This window comes from Lycorma delicatula, chromosome 5 (assembly GCF_047948215.1).
Source record: "Lycorma delicatula isolate Av1 chromosome 5, ASM4794821v1, whole genome shotgun sequence".
Lineage (NCBI taxonomy): Eukaryota > Metazoa > Arthropoda > Insecta > Hemiptera > Fulgoridae > Lycorma > Lycorma delicatula.
In genome coordinates this window covers 118775690-118797166 of record NC_134459.1, presented here as the reverse complement: position 1 = coordinate 118797166, position 21477 = coordinate 118775690, and the positions used below count along the sequence as shown (strand labels likewise).

General features: G+C 29.1%; 1 protein-coding gene across 3 annotated transcripts in view; it reads left to right on the top strand.

Annotated features, from left to right (window-relative positions):
• Positions 1-21477, top strand: part of LOC142325330 (tubulin epsilon and delta complex protein 1-like) — a 35150-nt gene that overhangs the window by 8765 nt on the left and 4908 nt on the right. The window contains exons 3-5 of one of the 3 annotated variants that reach the window (XM_075366946.1): positions 4407-4627; positions 13896-14051; positions 19189-19365. In XM_075366946.1, coding sequence (XP_075223061.1) covers positions 4407-4627; positions 13896-14051; positions 19189-19365 — 554 coding nt within the window. Of the gene's footprint in view, positions 1-4403; positions 4628-13895; positions 14052-19188; positions 19366-21477 lie in introns of all 3 variants that reach the window. The other 2 variants (XM_075366945.1, XM_075366947.1) reach the window with 2 other exon arrangements.

The window sequence follows — 21477 nt, the reverse complement described above, 5'->3', positions numbered from 1 at the left end:
TCACCATTCCGTTCTGGTACTGGCTCGACCCAAATACCTCAGCCTCCTGGCCTCTTTGCAATCTCCACATGGCTGCCTGAACTTTCACTAATAAATTGATTGGGAGAATCTTTCCTAATATGGTGGTACCCTCATAGGAGGTTGTTTTAAAAAGACCAGTGCTTATTATTAAGGCTCTGCACTTGAAGAAGTGTTCTTCTATTCATATCCAACACATGCGTGCAAATGGGCGCCATGTATGAAGTCATGCTTTCGAAGACACCTAGGTACCCCATATACATTTGATCTCCTTCTGAGCAATCTTCCTAAGTTTGTGTATCATTAAGACAGCGTCTACACTACTTGCCTAATGTGGTTGCTAAACATCAACTTCTCATCAAACAAAACACCTAGGTACTTATGAACTCTCACTCAGCTGATTATACAGCCTTTATACTTAATGTGGGGGTTTCGACTGTATGATAACTTGTCTACACCCTTGAGAAACATAAACTTCGTCTTGGGCACAGAAATCTGTAAATTTTGAATGCCCATCTAGCCCTCCGCAGTTGACAAGGCTGCTTGCACTCTTACCTTTCAGCTGCAGTTGTGAAGGTGTTCTGTAACCAACATCTGATTCAATACCAATAACAGCCGATATCTACTGCTCCACAAGCATCAGAGCTATGCCTTTTCTCAATTCTACATGTACATTTACCTCCAGTCCTTACACCTTGGCTCCTTACCTCTGTGTTACTACCCTCTTGGCAGCCCCTCCTCTCAATAATTTCTGCTTTGATCTTTGTCAGTATAATAAAAAGAACACAAATCCATTTATTGTACAAAATGAATTTTATAATTTTAGAAATAGCATGAATCCTGTGTTAGAGTTTATACAGATGGCTCTGAAACGTTAATTTGGTTGAATGTGGTTGGCATCACAACATACATGTTTGGCCTTCCCAGCATCACCAATATTTGTGTTACAGAACTGTTTGCATATAGTAAGGCCTTAGATATGGTTAGCCCAAAATTTTGACATGTTCTCGTTTGCTCAGATTCCATGAGTGCCTTACAAGCAATTAGTAATGTATTCTCCAGACTCCCTGTTTGTGAGATTCAGTGTGTTATTTTGCAAATGAGTAGATGTAATACAACAGTGAAGTTATGCTGGATCTCCAGCTGTATAGCAATTTTAGGGAATGAGCACGTAGCCAGTATGTAAAAAGAGGCTAGTTACAGCCTCCTTTTACCAGTTATGTTGCTTCTAATGATCTTGTCTGTTTCCTGAAGAGGGCAGTTCATGATAAGTGGCAAAGTGTTTGGGATGCTACCATGAACAATAAACTTCACCCAGTTAAGGCACTGTTTTATCACAGAGCTTAAAGTTTCCTAGTAGAAATAACTGTCGGAAGGAGGTTATTATTTGCTGTTTATGAATAGGCCACACTAGGCTTATTCATGGATATTTGATAACTCAAATAGATGTACCAGTTTGTGCTTGCTGCAACTGCCAACTAATGGTGCACCACATCCTTGTGAATTGAATCTGTTATGCGGCATTGCATCTCAGATTTAAACTAGAGGCTAATGTGAAAACTGTTTTAGAGGGTAATGAAATGTAGAAATGAATTTCTTAGGGCTGTCCATTCATATTCAAATATATAAATTATTGTATTGTGTTCCAAATATTCATGCTATTTGTTATACAACAGATGGCAATTTTATTGTTTTGAGATATGTGATATATCTTTGGGTTTTTTACAAAAAATATATGGTGTCCAGACAATGATCACAGTAAAGTGTTTCTCACCCTGAAAAACCCAAAAAAAAAAATTTTAACTAACTTCTGGGACTTCCAGATAGAGACAGTCTGCTGTTCTGTCATTTCTTGTGACAGAACAGCACAATTCTGTGCAACAGGATATACCTGTGATCACACGATTGAAGAATTCTTGTTCATTGTCAACCTCTCAAGATCAACGCATATGTTTCTTTGATTGCCCTTCTGTTCTGTTGTGAGGTTTTTCGGCACCAATTTTGCACAAACCTTTTGCATGTTCAAATCGTTTGTCAAAATTTGATGTACGGTGAAAGTGTTTAAATTTTACTGTTCACTCATCATCCTTATTGTTAAACGACGGTCTGATCTCACAAGAACCTTCACACGCTCAACATTTTCATAAGATTTTGAAGTTGATGGTCTCCTTGAGCAAGGTTGATTTTCAACATGTTCTTGGCCTTCCAAAAATGATTTGTGCCAGTGGAAAACTTGTGTTCTTGATAAGCAATGTTTCCCATAGGCCTGTTTCAACTTTTCAAAGGTCACACTCGCGGATTTCCCAAGTTTAACACAAGACTTGATTGCACAACGTTGCTAAATTCCGATGCACCATTTTTGTAACACAACAAAAACACAACTTCACTGATGGCGCTGTCAAAAATAATGTGTTGGCTGAAAACAGAGTTGAAACTCGTACTGAGCATGTGGAAGGGATGAACAAACCGGTCTAACACAGACCAGTAGACACAGCTTTGCCAGATCGCTCGCAGTGTTACCAATCTCATTACTTTTCTCACACAGCTCGTATGTACTGTTGTATATTTGAGTCTTCTGTAACAGTTCTAGATGTGTAAGGTTATTCAAAAGTAAAAAACTAGTTTACTATCATCATTTAAAGGAAGTAAAGATGTCAAATCATACGTCACCATCTAATAAAAATAATAAGAAGTATAAACAAAAATTTTGAAGAATTACAAACATTAGTGTACCAGCATGAAAACATTTTTGATGTTATTTTACTCGGAAACTATACTGTGGTTTCATCATTTATGGATTCTTAGTGTATATTTCATACAGAAATAAAACTAGTCATAATTGTTAATTTTATAGCTATTGAAAGAATTATATATATTGTGTGCATCATAAAAAAATAACTAAATTAGATATGTATAAACCTTCTAGTCGAATGTAAATTTTTTTCTGAATGAACTTGCAAGATGCATGAACTTGTTTTTTATAAGTGATATAAATGTTAGTATTAATGAAATGAATAATAGATCCAAGGAATATTTGAGCATCTTACTTGCTGAGGGATTGATTCCTGCTATTTCAAAACCAACGACAACACAATGAATAGAAAATCTTGGATAGATCATATTTTTGTAAAGACAAAATCTAACTATGTTGAGATAACTGGCATAGTTAAATTCAGACAAATGACTGAATTTGTAGACCATAATCCCAACATTGTGATTGCTTTCCCAACATCAATTGAAAAAAATAAATGAGACATTTAAGAGCAAAAAACTAAAATACTAGAATCTCGATTATTGTAATCACTGCAAAATGATGTTTGCGATATCTGGGATGACACTGATCCAAATATATATATAAAACAAATTCATTAGTAAATTGCAAGAACATAATCCTGCTACAGTATTGTTAAATAATAAAAAAATTAAATAAAAAAAACTCTTGTATTATTGCCAATTTGTTCCATAAAACATAAAGAAAATCTATATTTAGAACACAGAAAAAATTCAAATAATTCTAGTATATTGCGTACTTATAGAAAATATAGAAATAGATTAACTATTAGTATAAGGATAGCAAAAAAGAAATGTAATGGATAACAAGTGATGATAGCTAAAAAGAAACCTAAAACTCTACAATAAATAGCATGACAGGTTGAGTTGATGTAAAAAGCACTACTGTTACTAAAATTACTGATTCTAATAATAGTATCTAATAATATGTATCAAACAGATTTTTTCGATACAGGACCTTCCTTTTCTGAATCGTGGCTGATACTCACCAATCTGTTGGTCCACTTGGAGTTTGAGTTGGTTCAACAAGGCTCTAGAGAGGTTCTTATACGTGACTGGGAGAAGTGAGATCTCTGTAATTGTTCGGATCTATCCTTTCTTATGGAGTGGATGTATTAAGGCACTCTTCCATTCTTTTGGGATTTTTTCCGTTCTCCAGACTTCCAGTATTCTTTTGTGAATTATAGACGTTATGTTTTTGTGGTCCAATTTCCAGAATTCTGCGATAATTCCATCATTGCCAGGAGCTTTGTTGTTTTTCAACAATTTTATTATGGTGTTTTATATATGTATATAAATATTGAAATGGTTGAGTGTCATAAATAAAAAAAAAAAACTAAGATGTAATGTTTACACAAATTAAAAACTGCTAAACAAATCACTTGATTTTCAGTATAAGAAGCACTAATGTCGTGGATTAATAAAGCAGGTTACAGCTTACAGTTTAATAACCATAGATTTAAAACTCTTGAACTAATTCATTAATTTTATCATATTGTATTTATGGGGAAGGTGTAGTGTATATTTCACTCTAGTTATAAAGCTGTAGATTATATACTTCAAAAAGTAATACTTTCTGTTTATTTGTTTTTCAGCAGAAAATGACATAGTGACTTGTGTTAAACTTTGCTTTGCGTCTTGTGATTATGATTGCCTTTTTTTCTACTGCCTACCAGTTAACATGAGCACTGGGAGTAGAGAATTACTATTAGCATTAGGCTGGTTGTTGGCAAAGACTAAATTTCTTGAAATGAAATTATTGTATCATGTTAAATGCACCTTATTCAAAAAAATTTATTTACCAGAACACTCTATGGAGGTTTGTATTTATTATAGTTATTTTTAGTAGTTAATAGTTAAGTAGCGCACATAGCTGTAACAATATGCTGTGTGTTCATAAAGATATCTGCTATTGTTTTGCTAATTGTTCCAAGAATACTGTATATCATCAGTGATCCTTCCTGTCATGTCTGAGAGCTGGTGACAATGATTCATATCCTGTTGACAGTTTCCCGCTATAGCTCATGATCCTCTGCCATTCAATTCAATGTGCCTAACAATTCTCCAGTAGCCTCTTCAATTTGATCCAGCTATCTTTTTAGCGGTCTTCTGTTTCCTTGTACAACTAGCTTCTCAAGATCATTTACAATACCTTTTATAAACTATTTCGGTTATTGTAATATCTGTTTCTTTAAAATAATGAAATAAAAATACAGTGTAATAATTAAGATATTTTTGTCATACACTTCCATAATTCCAGTCCACAGCAACTTTCTGAACATGCTGTACAATTATATATCCAGAAAAAAATATTTGCCATGATATAACTGCTGTTTTATTAATTCTAGCTTCTTGTTTTAGGCCTTAGTTGATACGTTATTATTATGAAGTATTGACATTATTTGCAAGTTTCTTGTTGGTCCAAAATAATCACGTTTTATGAATCAGATTGCAATATTGATATAGTATCATAAATGATATTGTACAATATTTGTGTACCAACGTTTGGTACACAACATATTTGGACCAATTTGTTGATCAAGTTGTATGCTATAATATGCAATCTGAACATAAGATTTTCTTATGTTCAGAAAGAAATAGCTGTTGTTCTTTAGATGATATTTTGAATTGAATATTTTTTGAGATGGATAATTGTTAATTTAGAGGTAGTGTTTATATTTTTTGAAAACCTGGGTTGACATGATATTGAATGTATTAGAAAAAAATGTTGTACAATTTAAAAAATAATGATACGCAAATAAAATTAGCTTTGCACAAAGAATATGTTGATAATTAAAAATATTTTACTAAAATATGCACAGTATATATATTGAAAAGATTATTGAAAGATGTACACAATGGAATTATTAAATCGGATGTACAAAAAATTGATATGAGAGCATACTACATTGTGACTGATTGTATGAAGGTTTCCTTAAAAACTTTTGTAAAGGTATATAAAGAAAGTGATACATTCCATACAAGAAAAGCCATACAAAATAACACTGCAATCTACAGCCCTATGGCTTGACCACTTCTGGATTAATAGCTTGATTATATCCATTTAATTAAAGAATGACTTTTATTTATAATAGAATATTTTTATTATTGTTTAGGTTTTAGAACTTTTGCATCTATCTCTTTATGACGTAGTTTTTTTTTACAACAGTGAGTCACTGTAAAGATAGAGCTGTTCATTTGTGTAATGTGCATGTAAGGATATAAATATTTTTGTGATTTATATTGATGCAGATTATATTCTTTTTAAGGAGAGGGTAATATATTAGCAGTTGTTTGGGAGATGTCCAAATAGCAACAGCTGCATTCCCCTCCTTTATGTTCAGACATTTATTTTACGTCATACACAGAGTATATTAAACTTTTAAGTACTTTATTAAAAATAGACTTTCTAATGTTGATGTATTTTCATACCTTATTAGAATGTATGTAATTTAATTTAGTTCAATCTTGCGTGTTTGTTATGTTTTTCTCAATGCTGGTTTTCTTAAATTAGTTTTTGTTACTTTTTAAATTGCAATTTTTTTAAAATGCCTGATGAAATGTAAAGAATGAAAATTTAGATTTAATTTTAAGTGTTATTTTCCATATTTTTGGGTCTGTAATGCATTTTTATAATGGATAAATTTTGCCAAACTTCATAGTTAAAAAGGGTAGGTCAATTATGCACGCATGAAAGTACATTTTTATTAGAATATATTTGTATCATTTTGATAGGCTTAAATTTCTGTTGTGAAATTTTGAAAATTAGTTGACCACCAAGCTTAGTTCATTACAGTATTTAAAACAATGCACATTAAATGTAAGTAAATAGATAATTTAAATTGATTCAAATCTTCCAAATACTTCATAATATTACAACCAAAATCTATCATTAATATTTGATAGACTTCATCATTGTAAGAGTTTTAAATTCTTGTGTACTGAATATGTCATGTTTGCTAATTTAAACAGAAAAAGTAATGAATTTTTTGTATCTTCTCTTTATTTTTTCTTGCCACAATTTAACCATAGTTAATGTCTGATATCTTTTTGTTTTTCTTTTGTCTCCTAAAATAATTTTGAGTATTGGATAAATATATTCTTTCTTTTGCCACTCCTTTTACCTGTGGCTATTCACCTAATCATCCTTAAATTCTTCTGTTGGACAGATAGCTTGCTATGTTCTTATGAGATACCTTTTCACATATTTTTCATTTATCTGTTTATCTCTGCTGTTTGTACTACTTGCTTTGATTTTACTGAAATAACTATTTCATACTCCAGAAATTGTTTATCTTTTTCATTCCAATTATTTTTTTGTGAATTGTAGCAAATATTGTAATTATTGTTGTAGAAAATATTGTAAATATTGTTGTTGCAAATATTTTCTGGAAAATGCTTTGTGAGTCATCAGAATCCAGTGTAAATGGTCTGAAACTGCTGACCCTGCTTGATTGTAAAATTTCTATTTTATAGAAATCCTGCTAGAATGCCCAACATGTTGGTACCTACATCTCATTCCTTTAAGGTATTTTGAATACCACTCCTTTAATGAATATTTAATATATTCCTTTATCAAGGTATATCATATGGCTCCTCAAAAAGAATATACCAAGACATTGATGTTTCATAAAAGTACTCTGCTTAGTTGCTTTGAGATGATCAGTGGAAGATCTGTCTCAGTGGAATCTACTTTTTATGACACCATATGAGAATTTTTTCATAACAAATCTGCAGTTCACCATTGTTTTCATCAGCTAGAGGTATAGGGCATTGCTGGAGGCACAGACTACTTTATAGGCCTCAGTGTAAAATTACGTCTTTAAGTTATTCTTTAAAATGGTGTAGATATTTCTAAGAATAACATTCATCCTGTACCAGGCTTACTAGGGAAAGTTAGGGATGAAGTTTTCCCACTGCCTTTTTCCTTTAACTGAATACACTGTTACATATCAGCATCATATAACCAAGCCAGCATCATAATCACCAAAATCTAAATCTGTAAGCAATACCTTAATTGTGTTTATTACAGAGATTTTCTATCTCTTGAATATCATTATGTTCTGAGAAACCAACACTTGTGTTTGTCAATTTCAGTTTCATTCCATGAGTAAAGACGGATTATGTAAAACAACATATTTATGTACTCATTTGGGAAACAGTGCATTAAAAAACGCTCTTCACTCAGTAGGGGAAAATCAGTATCAATGTTGAATATGAACCATCACATGTAATAAAACAGAACTCACCATTTGAGATACAGCTTCAGTCTTAACTTAATGCCCAATCTTTATTTTTAAATTTTAATTACGTTTATTCACTCTACTAATAATGATCAGATATTCCAATTACATATAATTATGATGTCATATATGAATTATAGTCTACAGTTATTTTTATTACAGTACCAATATATATTAATTGTGTATATTTTAAAGAATAAAGACTTTTTTGTATCTGTAACCTTGAATAGGTATAGAAATGATCTAGAACAATTTTTTTTTATATAGATTAGTTCTGCATTTAATATATATGTGTAATTTTAAAAAAAATATGTGTAATAAAAAAATAAGACTGAAGATGATACAAGGATCAAATGCATCTTGATATTTATAATATATATATATATATATATATAATATTATAATAGTAGTATAATGTAATTATATAATATATATTTATAACATTTATTAATATTGATAATTGTTATTAGTCATTAAAAAAAACTTAATTGGAATTATATAGAAAATTTTATAATAATCCATTTATATAGAATGTGAAAAATTACATATTTTGATGTTGGCAACAATGGTTATTTCGGAGTTTGGGACAAATTTATTATCCAGACTCTGAGAGACATTAAGTTAATTTTACTGGGATATATTGAGCTAATCCAGACTTTTTTTCAGCCTCAATGTGAACAGCATAACCTCAGCAACATTTATAACTTAATTTGTGTCAATAAGATTGTATGAGGGTCATTTAATAATTAAAGGTACAAATTGTGTGGAGCTAAACCTGTTAATCATGATATTTTTTTCACTTTTCAATGTAATCTCCAGAAACATTAATTCATTTTTTTCAGCTTATTTATGTCTGCTGCAAAGAAATTATTGTCTTGTTGTCAGAGCCAATTTAACATATTTTCTTTGAGATTTTTATTGAATTAATCTTCTTACTATGTAGTGCTTTCTTGAATTAACCAAACCAGTGAAAATTCGATAGGTCCAAATTAGGACCCTTATCTATTAGTGTTTAGGTCCTGTAGGAAATTTTTTGTAATATATTAAATATGAGGGCGGTTTGGAAAGTAACCTCCATTTGGCTATAAATAAAAAACCTGTGTAGATAAAAATAATTTATTATATACAACTTAAAACTACACCTTTTAACTATTTTCCAACATAGTCACCATTTTATTCAATATGCTATGGCATTTCATAAAATTCAGCCACCTATTCAGCTGAATTTTGCCTATTCAGGTGACATTATGCCGTGAAAAGTAGGCTAGGTATCCCCTAGCCTACTTTTCTTAGCATTTTGAAGTTTGTCTAGTCATTGAAGTGCTGTAACGCAAGCCATTTCTTCATGTGAGTGAAGAGATGAAAATCAATTGGTCCCAATTTCGGGCTGTAAGGAGGATGATCAATTAATTTTTTGAAAAATAAAAATAGTTACTTTTTAATTTAATTTGTGACATTAGTTGATAGCTATGAAAGTTTTTATTTTACTTATTTACATTTTTATTTAATTGCTTTTTGTTCTAATACTGCTATTTATTTCTTCTACCGTACTAGATTATTGTTTATTTATTTTTTTACAATTATATAACTTATTACACTTACATAACTAAGTTATTGCAAAGGATTTTTTCTCTTTTTCCTTTTTTTTTTACTATTTTCATGAATTATTTCTCTACCAACTATTTAATCATCCAGTTGTAATTTTTTTAACTTTTATAACTAGATTATATATCAGTTATTCTTATTTAACTAGTTAAATTAATTATTTCTAGCTTATAATACTGAATTTTTTAAATCATTATTTACTTCAATTTTACACAGGATGATTCAGGGAAACCGGCAATTTTAAAATGTTTGTTGGTAGCTCTTAGTGATTGCCAGTGCTGAATAATTTATAGAAGACAGCTCAGGCCATTATACAAATTATCATTTAATTAATTATCATTAATTAAATGATAATTGCATTATAATGCTATTTAATTATCATGGGTACTTGGAGTGGTGTGCAACATGTTTTTGCCATCAATGCTTTTTATTAAATTAATGATAGCACAAAGAGAATTTCACTGCCAATTTAATGTAGGACGATATAATCGTGTACTGTCAGTACATGCAATTAACACATGAATATATATATATATATATATGTAATTTTGAGGAAACAGCTTCAGTAATGAAAAAGGAAATCTCCAGGCAGTATGTGGACCGTTGTTACACTAGACAATATTGAGACTGTTTGAGCTGTTGTTGTCATGAGAAGCCCATACCATTAAATTTGTCATCATGGAGTGACTTTACAGTTGCATAGTTCAAGTTTTTGAACTCTGCAAAACTTGTTTATTTTTGCATGCAAAATTTGTTGCAGGACTTACTTTACCATCCACACAAATTGTAGATCTTTTAGCAACTTAAACCAAATGATTACATAATGTTCCTTCACTTTCGTAAATGAATGGTTGTGAAGATGAACAAAGACAATAGATATATCCACAAGTTATTGACAGCACTTGTTTTCAACAAGATGGATTATCACACATAGTAAGAATATCAATGGCTGCTGTATGCCATTTTTTTGGCAACCATATAATGTTAAGAAATGTTAAATTCCATGACCTTACAGGTTTTCTAATTTGTCAGTATGTGATTTCTCCTTTTGGGATCACGTCAAAAGTTTGTAGCAGTCGAATTGGTATGACAGTAGAACTTTTTCTTTTTCCTGTTTAGCCTCTGGGAATTGCCATTTAGATATTACTTCAGGGGATGAACGAGGATGATATGTATGAGTGTAAATGAAGTGTAGTCTTGTACAGTCTCAGTTCGACCATTCCTGATATGTATGGTTAATTGAGATCCGACCACCAAAGAACACCGGTATCCACAATGTAATACTCAAATCCGTATAAAAATAACTGACTATACTAGGACTTGAACGCTAGAACTCTCGATTTCCAAATCAGCTGATTTGAGAAGACGTGATCACCACTAGACTTACCCGGTGGATTAATGACAGTAGAACTAAAAGCCAAGATCCAAACAGTGGTTGCTGAAATTCCTGTTGAAATATTGCATTCAGCCATGTAGAGCTTTATGAGACTGCAGGAATGTCTATGCAGATGGAGCTTTCCCCTTATGTGATCTTTAAAAAATTAATATTGTATATATGTTCATAAATTGCACTTTTTTCTATTTAAATGTTATAAATAAATTTATTTAATATAATTTTTTTGTAAGAATTTTTAATTTTCAAAATTTTCCTGAATCAGCATATGTAACTGTAGTATTATAAATTAATATTATTTTTCTTTAAATCTTCTACTTTAGTGTTTAAAAAATGAATACGAAAAGATCTATTATATTTAAAAAATAATTTATATGATTATAATTATAATAAAATATTTCTTGTTAATGTGTAGCTTGAAAATTCTTTTATATCAATTTATTGCATTCTTCTCTAATAAGTTAAATTTAGCTAAGGGCTTACTGTTATGTAATGCAACGTAATGTTCAAAGTAAATAAATAAGTAAATTTACAAATCAAAATAAATTTTTGAAGTATTTATATTGCAGTTAAATATAGATGATAGAAATAAAGGTAAATAGATGAAGTGAACATTGAAAATTAGATGAATTTGGTACGGTTAAAAAAAATTGTAAAAAATAAAAATTCTTTGGCTGATTTCATAAAACAAATTATTTTAGTTGTATGATCTGAAAGTTATTTGATGAGTAACAAAAAAGTGTTTTACAACCACAATGTAAAGATCATTCAGGCAGTGAATACATTATAATTACATGTAACAGATAATCCAAGTTTTTGGTTGTTGCAAATGAAGAAGTTCACCTGTGGAGAAATTTAAATAGTTACTTATAAAAAAAAATATATAATTTGTTATTACTAAGTTACATTATATCTTTGCTGAGGGTTTGGAGCTTAACTTCTTTAATTATAATAAAAAATTGACGATAGTGAATTTTATTCCTCAATCTTTTGTCTGTTGGATTGTGTACATTCATTATTGAAATTTTTCTTAAAATAAACCAAAAAAGAACTATTTTTCTGACTATTTAACCTAACATGACTGTTCTGTGTGAAACATGAATTGTGTTTCTTATGAATTGTCAAATAATTAATTTTCTCTCATTGTCATCTTCCATTTTAGGTGATTTTGGACCTATGGTATTCTAATTATCAGCTATTTTTCAAGAAATATGTCTTTCTTTTGGTAATGATTGTTTTTGAAAAATTAAAAGGTTCATAGTATCATTATTTTGACTCAGATAAAAGTGATACTTGAAAAACTTAGCTTTTTTAATAACTACACCATTAATCATGTAAAATTGACTACACAGCTGCTTATTGTAAACATCTGCTCGTAAGAAAATATGCCGGCTAAACATTTTTAATGAGAACAACTATATACTTGTCTTCATTGGGTTGAAATATTTAAAAACATTATTATTTACTATCAGTTCATTTATAGAATTTTTTTTATTATTTTTTTACATTTATATACTCATATTTATTACTTCATCATTTTTCATTATTATTCTCACTTTTACAAATCTTGTCAAAAAGAACATGCCAGGTTTTAATTTTTTTTAAAATAATCATTGTTAAAGTTGAAGGAAATTGTCACTAGAAAAATTGCCAATAACTGAAATTGAATGAAAAACACTTAAGTGGTTATGGTCAGTGTGAGAAGATCTTATTGGGCAGTTAATAGGACATTTACAGTCTTTTTGGATGTTTTATACGAGTTATTAAAAACTTCTATAAGTTATAAACTTCTAAAACAGAGTTTTATAACTCTTCTAAGTTATAAAACTTCTTTTTAATGAAGTAAAACAAGAGTACTTCTTTGTTTAATTTTCAAATTTTTGAAAAGAAAATTTCAGTAATAAAATGAAGTTGTTAGAACAGAAGTGGTTAGGAAATAAAATTACCAACTTTGACTTTTTTCTGTTTTTATGAAGCAAGGTATTAAGCATTAAACTCATTGGAAAAAATGTAATGCGAGTAAAATATAATAGATCTCAATTTATTTAATTCAAATTAACCTCATAATAAACCTAGGGGATTGTAGAGTTTATTCATTATTTACACTTTAAAGTAAGAAAAATGTTTGCTATCTATAAGTATCTGATTATTTCACGCTTGTCGTTTTCAGTCTGTGAATTACCAGTTTATCCATAATACCACTAATGTGGAATGGTTAAATATCTATGTAGTTTTATAATGTTATGTCATTCAGAAATGTTTTTGGTAAGTGTATGTATGAATTACACTCCTTTTTGAAATTTTTTAAATTTTTTTATTATTAACCATTGTTTAGATTTTGTTTATTAATCTGTTACAAATTGATATTCTGTTTTCTCTTTTTGAATCTGTTTATGACCTTCTTATTTTAATTACTTGTGATTTATGATTTAATGTGAAAGTAAATCAGTAAAAAAGTTTATGTGATCTGCCGTATATATATTTTTTTTTGTTACATAAAACCTGTTGTATTTTAGAATGTGCTTATATTATGCATGCTTTACTGGATTGGTTAATGGAAATTTGAATTTATTGATACTTTGTTTTGATTTTATTAATATTATTATTATAAGTGCAATATTTGCATTACATATTTGATCAGTTGCTTAACTAAGGAACTGCTGATCAAAGGATCTATTGGATGGTAAAGGAAGGGGTGCCATTATAAAAAATATAAAACTATTGCTATTATTGAATTAATTTAATTCTATTTTAATTTAATTTCCGTTTTAAGTTCCATACTATGTTTTCAGTTTTAATTATGCTTTTTAATGCAATGCAAATTACCATTTTTTGCTTTTTTACAGTGTAGTTCATCATCCTTAATTCATCAAAACTCATCAGAAAATGTAGGAAATCTTAGTAATTTGTGTAATCGCATCATTTGGCTGGCTGGACGGATTGAAAATAATTTAAAAGCTATTAATTGTATGACGTTAGAGAAAATTAATTTGATTTCAAAGGTAGCTTGTAATACTGTTCTTAATTACTGCTGTATGACTGACTAAAATAGATAATACTGCTATTTGCAGCTAATTATAGTCATATTAATTTATTATGTTCACCACCTGTGTGTATGACGTGTTAATACAGGTATTTAATTATATTGGCTCAGGTAAACTTGATATCAAAATGATTAAATCCTTGAAGATGTATGGATTTGGCAACTTGTGATTTATGATTTAGTAATGCTGCCAATTATGTTGCTAGAATATGTGAAATGTGTGATGTTCAGATACTGTTTTAATGTTTGCCAAGATCATGGATTTATCAGATTGGGTCATTAATGTAAGAAGTACCTTCTTTGTTAACATTTGTTGAATTATAAAATTGTGTAGTTTCCACAAATATTTTATGATAAAAAGCTGGTCAGTACGCCCTGTACTTGATAGTGTATTTGTTTTTTTTTTTTACAATTTGAAGTAATTAAAAAAAAAATAATTTTTCACCATCAAACTTATTCTGCTTTGGGCAGGTCCTTTATACAAGTGTGTCTGTAACATTCTATTGGTTTGTCCTTGCTTAAGTCTAGATTTTATATTCATTTCACTATGAATTTTTATTCTTTCTTATGTCCTCCTTTGCTCTGTCTTTATTTCTTTCAATGACTGTTCAATTTTACAGTATCTGAACTTTAGTGATTATTTATTTAATGCAATGGGTAAAATATGGTTCTATATTTTGAAGGATTCCTAATTATTAGAATTTATTTATAAGTAATAAAGGCATTTTCACGTGTTAAGTCTTATTTGATTAAGATTCCAATGGTATGAAATTTTAATTGTATCATAAATTTAGGTTTATCCAGCTGTAAAATAATATTTTGTGATTGTAATGTAAGAAATAAATAACTGAAGAGTACCCTGTCATAAATTCTGAAGTAAAATTGTACATTATTTTAAAACGACTCTTCTACCAGTTTGTATAAAAATTAAAGAGAGGTCCTCATAAAGAAGATATAATCTTCTATTTAAAAGATTTTAGACGATTCTGACATTTAACCAGTGATTTAATCTTCTTTTAAAAAATAAAATATGATTTTATTATTATTATTTGCGATTATCATGCAAAGTTATTATATTTCAATTTTCTGTGTTTCCATGTGGCTCTCATTTTTTCTCCATGGTACTCTTTTTTCTGTCTACTTGGTTCCTGGTCACTTCAGGTCTTGATTCTCTGACTGTACTTCCTGTTTCCCATTTTTTTGTCAATACAATTTTCTGTCTAAAATTTATAATGAAATTATCTGAGCTTTTTCTAGTTCTTTTTTGACTTGTTGGATCCAGGGGATGGTTTTCTGTTATATTTAGGTCAGAATTTCGTGGGTGAGCCTTGTTGTTTGGAGCCTGTGGATGTGTCCATAAAGTTGTAATCTTCTTCTTTGGATATTTACTGCAAGACAGGATAATTTCTTGGTTGTTGTTATAAATAAGTAAATGTAGCAATAAATAAGCATACGATGATGTGTAAATTATGTTTTATTGTATAAAATTGCTTTTGGTAAGTAATAACATAGTTTATAATAATGTAAACAAACATACTTAAAATATAGTTAGTTGTTGAAATAAATGAGAATAAGCAGGATGGTTTTTATTGTTATTATAAAATTGAAGTTTTGTATTGCTGTCTATTTTAATAATGCAAATAAGCATATTTAAAGCATATTTTGCTAATTGTTAGAGTAGAGTTGAATAATTGCATTAATTTATTGTATAAATTTACATACTGCAATTTGTACTGCTCAAGCTGCAAGCTGCAAATGTTATGACAGTGTATTCCCTCTAGTTGCTTTTTATTTTCTGATTTGTATTGTGTATTGTGCACCTGATTTCTCTTCAGGTGCATCATTGATGGAACTGCTTTGGTATGTGATAATCTTCAGATCGCGAACAATAGCTTTTCTTTGAAAAAAGCCAGAAAAAAATAAAAAAAGTAATATTGATCTAAAGTTTTGAGTTGATACTCCACAGAGAGTGTTTATTGTGTATAAAGTTTTATTGTGCAGTTTTTGATAAAGTTTTTTTTATTGTACTATTTTTAATTTGCCATTTCATCAATGTAAAACTCCTCCCATTAATATTTTTAAAATGGGATTCTAGAAATATTAGAAATTCTAATATTTCTAAAATTCACGCAAATAATGTGAAGTGCTTTTTTTAACTACTTGTGTAAACGTACGTTACCTCTGAAGCAAAAAACATATTTACAGAAATTTAGTATTCCACGTATGATTACTATCAAATTACTATCAAACTCATACTATTTGTGAAAAATTAAACTTAAATATGCCAAATTTATTATTATTAATTATAATTAATAATATAATAATTTATAATTTTAATCTCAAACTTCTCTAGAAGTTATACTTATTAAGTGACTTTATCAGTACCAATAGAATATTCCTTCATTCCTTCTGTGTGGCTAGTGGTTAGATCCTTAAAATTTATTTATCTCAATGTACATGTTACAAATAATTATAGTGCAGACATTAGTTTGTTGCAATAGATTGGTTGTTCTTTGATCCAGTCAAGAAAAGTTATGGTTATTGTAAATAGGTCTGGATACTAACGTTATGGGTGATGTATGTAGGTTGTTGGGTTTCAATTATTAGTACTAGCTAATAATTGAAATAGTTAACCTGAACTTGATAGCTAGGGAATAGTTGACCTGAGACAGTACAATATATTTTTTAATTTTATCTAAACTGTAATTTTACCTTCAGCCAGTTGTATTAGTTGTAAGCAGAATCTTTCTTAATTAAGAAGTCTAAACATAGTTGCATAGTAATTACCGGTTTGTATTATGACATATTATTATCATTTAGGGAATAAATCCTGCTATGGGAAAAATGTATAGTAAAGTTTGTTCAGGGTAAATTTAAATTAAAATTTGATCATATAGAATTGAATAAAATGTTTAAAATTTCAAGAAAATTCAGATATAAATTCAGGAAGGGAAAAATCAGATAGTAGTTATGAGAATAGAATATGAAAAAAGGTGAGCACTGATTCAAAAAGGAGTGAGAGAAAGTATTTAATTTGTCTTGTCTGTTAAGAAGTGAAGGAAAATTTTGAGAGTAGAATCATTAGTCCAGAAAAATAAATAAAGATGTTAATATTTATTAATATAACTTTTTATTGGAAATCAAAAATTCTGAATGGCAAGGTTCTATTGCTGAGAGAAAGAGAGAGCACATGCACGCATGTGTCTGTGAAACTATTGAATTAAAAATATTAAGACAAGGGTCAAAATAACAAATTTCAGAATGTTTTTTGTCTAGCAGGAAAATTAGGATGTCAGAAGTAAAATAGAAATTGAAAGAAGAGTGGAATAAACAAGGAAAGTAGAAAAGAAATTTGCTAGTATCAAGTATAAATTGAAGAATTTGGAAGATATTTTTGAAAATTATTATTTTGTGGAGTGTAGTGCTTTATGAAACACGAAGAAACAAATGAAAACAAACTTGTAAAACAAAAACGAAAAGAATACAGGCCTTTGAAATATAGTGTTATTGCAGGATTTTGAAAATTGGTGAGTCAACAAAATTTAAAATAAAGTGAGAGATTAAGATGAAGAGAAGAGAAAAATTTGAGTCAGGATTTTATAAAAAGATAAAAAGTAGGTGGTAAATCATGTATTAGGATATTCAGGTTTAGCTAATTTGGTGATAAAGGGACTCATAGAAGGGAAAAACTGAAGAAGGAGAGAAAGATTATAATTTATGAAACAGATAATTAAGGATTTAGTAAATTTGTTAAGGTTAAAAGATTAGCTCGGAACAGAAAGTAATGAAGAATACCATCAAACTAGTCAGCTGGTGACTTGTTTTAAAAACATCTATTTCTGTCGTCATGTAATGAAAAACTCGATAATGTCTTGCTGATTGTGTAGCAGTAGTACATGGTTGGTAGAGATCAGTAAATAGTTATTAATAATTTGGGAAATGTTAACACAATTAGAAGACAAGTAGTAGAATCTAGTTATGTTAGTCAGTTTTGAAGGCGGAATACATTGAAGTCTATGTGTTTCAGAGACTAGACCCTTTTATTGATTTTTAGAATTCAAGAATAAGTATCAAGAAATTATTTATTACTGAACTGATTTAATCATTTAGTTTTGTCTGGTGCTAATGTTGAATTTAAATTTATGTTCATTGATTTTTATCTTATTTATTATACTGAATTTGTGTGTATATTTGAATATACTGAGTTTGCTAGGTGTCATATCTATAATCATTATAGGCAATCTAACTTGTCAAGTCCATTGAAGTGCAGGAGATATTCAGCTCTACGAGTATCACTTCACTGTATTCACCAAAAAGACTAGCTGTGTAGTAAACATCATACTCTAAAAGCATTCCTGATAGGTGTCTCTTGTATATGTCTTAACTATAAGAATGTTTCTGTTAAATAGAATAAAGTAATAAATTAATTATCCTTTTCTATTGGAAAAAATGCAGTATATTTACTGCTTCAACTTAGCAGGGGTTTATTAGATTAAATATAAATGCAATTTTATTTTTTCTGTTAATTTTTGGTTATATCTAATTAAAATGATTTTGAGTAATTACAAGTTTAACGATGAGGTGTTAAGAAGTTGTCATCAGATATTGCTAATGACTGTACTGTTGAAACGTGATATCTGGAGTTTCTGGAAATAATGTTTTTTTTTGTCATGTAATTTTGAAGCAGCATTAATGTATGTGTTTCACTGTAAGACCAGGGTTTAATTTAGTATACCAGTGTTTAATTTAAGCCATTTTTTTTCATTTATTACTTTTTTGTGTCATTTATTCATCCAAATAGTTAAAAAAATTTCTATGATACATCAATAATTATTTATTTATTTCTAATAATTATTGTGCTAGTTCTAATTACAAGTCCTGATGTTGAGAAATTAATTTTGTAGCATGAGAAAATACTTAGCTTGAATGGGCTTACTTTTCTAATAAAGTTAATTATAGCTTTGTAATACAGGTAATTATGAAAAAAAAACTGTCTGTAATCTTTAGTTATAAAATCTACTTAAATTTATAATTATTCTGCTTTAAGGTATTTTAAACAAAAATGCTAATTTATACTGTATTTTTTAACCTATTAGATTCATTCAGAAATCAGTGGTGCATGTGACATACCATGTTTATCTATGGAAGTAGCCATACTTTTAAAACATCCTGAAAAAATATCTGCTACAGCCAAAGAAATACAAAATTTGAATGTTATCATTGAAAATTACTTCTGCTTTATAGAAAAAGAAAGTGTTTTTTGGGATTGGATGGTAAGTTCATTGCAAGATCTCATACATAGTATATTTGAACAAAATAATGAAGGCTTGTGAATGAATACATGTTAAGGGTGTATTAGATATGTAAAGTAAAGAATGAACAGAATAGAAAAAGAAAGTGTTTTTTGGGATTGGATGGTAAGTTCATTGCAAGATCTCATACATAGTATATTTGAACAAAATAATGAAGGCTTGTGAATGAATACATGTTAAGGGTGTATTAGATATGTAAAGTAAAGAATGAACAGTTATTTTATATTAATTGCTTTTTATGTGGGATGATTTTTAGTGCATGTTTGGGAACATAAACAGATTTTTGTTGAAAGCTAATTCCACTTGCTTATTGTGGTTGGATATTAGTGTCCAAGTTGACAACGGCTTAAGAGATAATGGTAGTGAAAATACAGTAAGTTATTGTTCTCAGCTAAGTTGTTTAGAGTTAAGTTTAGAACTCTCCAAATAACTAAGTTGTTTGAGTAGAATGGTGAGAAAAATAACATTATTTTTAACAGTTATGATTTAAGAGTGACCTTACCTTATTTATTAACAACTAAGGCACCAACAAATGTAATGTGTAATGAAATTGTATTTTTAGACCTTGAAATAAAAAAAAACTTGTGAATGTAATGTGCACCCATATTATTTTGAAAACTGGTAAAAAAATAATTCAAAATAATTTAGTTGAAGGACCATGGATAATGTCTAAATAATAGTAAAGTACATGTTTAAAAATTGTAGGCGTTTTAACATTGAACATTAGCATGTAAAAAATCCAATAAAGACTTATATAACTACTAATTAAAAGATTTAATTGTTTTTCAGAGTAAAAGGTTCTGATAAAAAATATTTTTGATAAATATAATCTTATACAAGGCATGTTGTTTAAATAAGTTCTGTTTTGATAAAAAAAATGAAAAGCAAATTTAAAAAAAGTTTTATTCACCTGAAAGCCTGAATATTAATCTACAATTCTACATAATTGCCGCCTTCATTAAGGTACGTGTCATATCGCTTGATCAGCTTTTGCATTCCAGGTTCATAAAAATCTGTTAACTGAAAAAATAACCATTGGTGAACGGCTGTTTTAATGTCATCAATTCCATTAGACATAACATCTCTGTACACTTCACTAATCTGTTGATGAATTTTGGTCACTTTGGTACCTCTTGCATTTAAGAAATGAATTACAGCCTGTATTTCATAATTGGCGACACTCAATATTAAGGAATTTTAAACATGTGCGGGAAACTGTAAACAAAGATTAACGATCATGTACTGGCATCTGCAACAAGCCAATAGATATAGTTGCCTGTTGCACGTGCATGAAATGATAACATCCATGCTGCATTAGACTTTTATAAAAATATTATTTACTTAAAAAATATACCTCTAACTGAAGAGTTGAATTGGTATGACTAAATTTGTAAGAAATGGAAGTTGTTACCAGAAAATTATGTTTACTTTTTTAATCTTTTATTTCTGAGATATCGAATAGTATGTGGGTGCATTTCAGTTGGTTTCAGTATCATAATTTTCATGTTAATCATGAAAACGGGAATAACGTTCTATTTGAAGCTGGCTTCATTGAATATTCTTTGCTGCTTTCAATCCATTTCCTGATTATCTTAAAATAAAAATCAAGCTAATTGTATTTACAAAATAAAAATATACAAATGCAGAACTTATAACTAGATGCTGTTGTAGGAAACAACATGAATCATTTATATAATCTGACTAGAATAACTCTCAGAACAAATTACATTGTGTAAGCAATGGATTGAGGTCATTAATCAATAATTAGTAGGGCTTTTTTGATCCAGAGTTGAAGTGAGTGGACAGCCCTATTGTGGATGTAGAGGCAGTAGTTTTAGTGCACCATCAATTTTAATTTATAATCCAATTTGGAAACTAATTTCGATCAGAAAAGCTGCAGATTTGCGTTAATACATGTCAAATATTTATTTAATTTAATAACTTAAGGGTTTATTACCCTAACAGTATAGAAGCAGGTTCCTCGTTAAAGGAAAAAGTGATTAAAAGCAAGTATGAAATGGCTGGTTGGAATTGCATCTGTAGTTACTTAAGGATTATGTGATTGAGAATAGT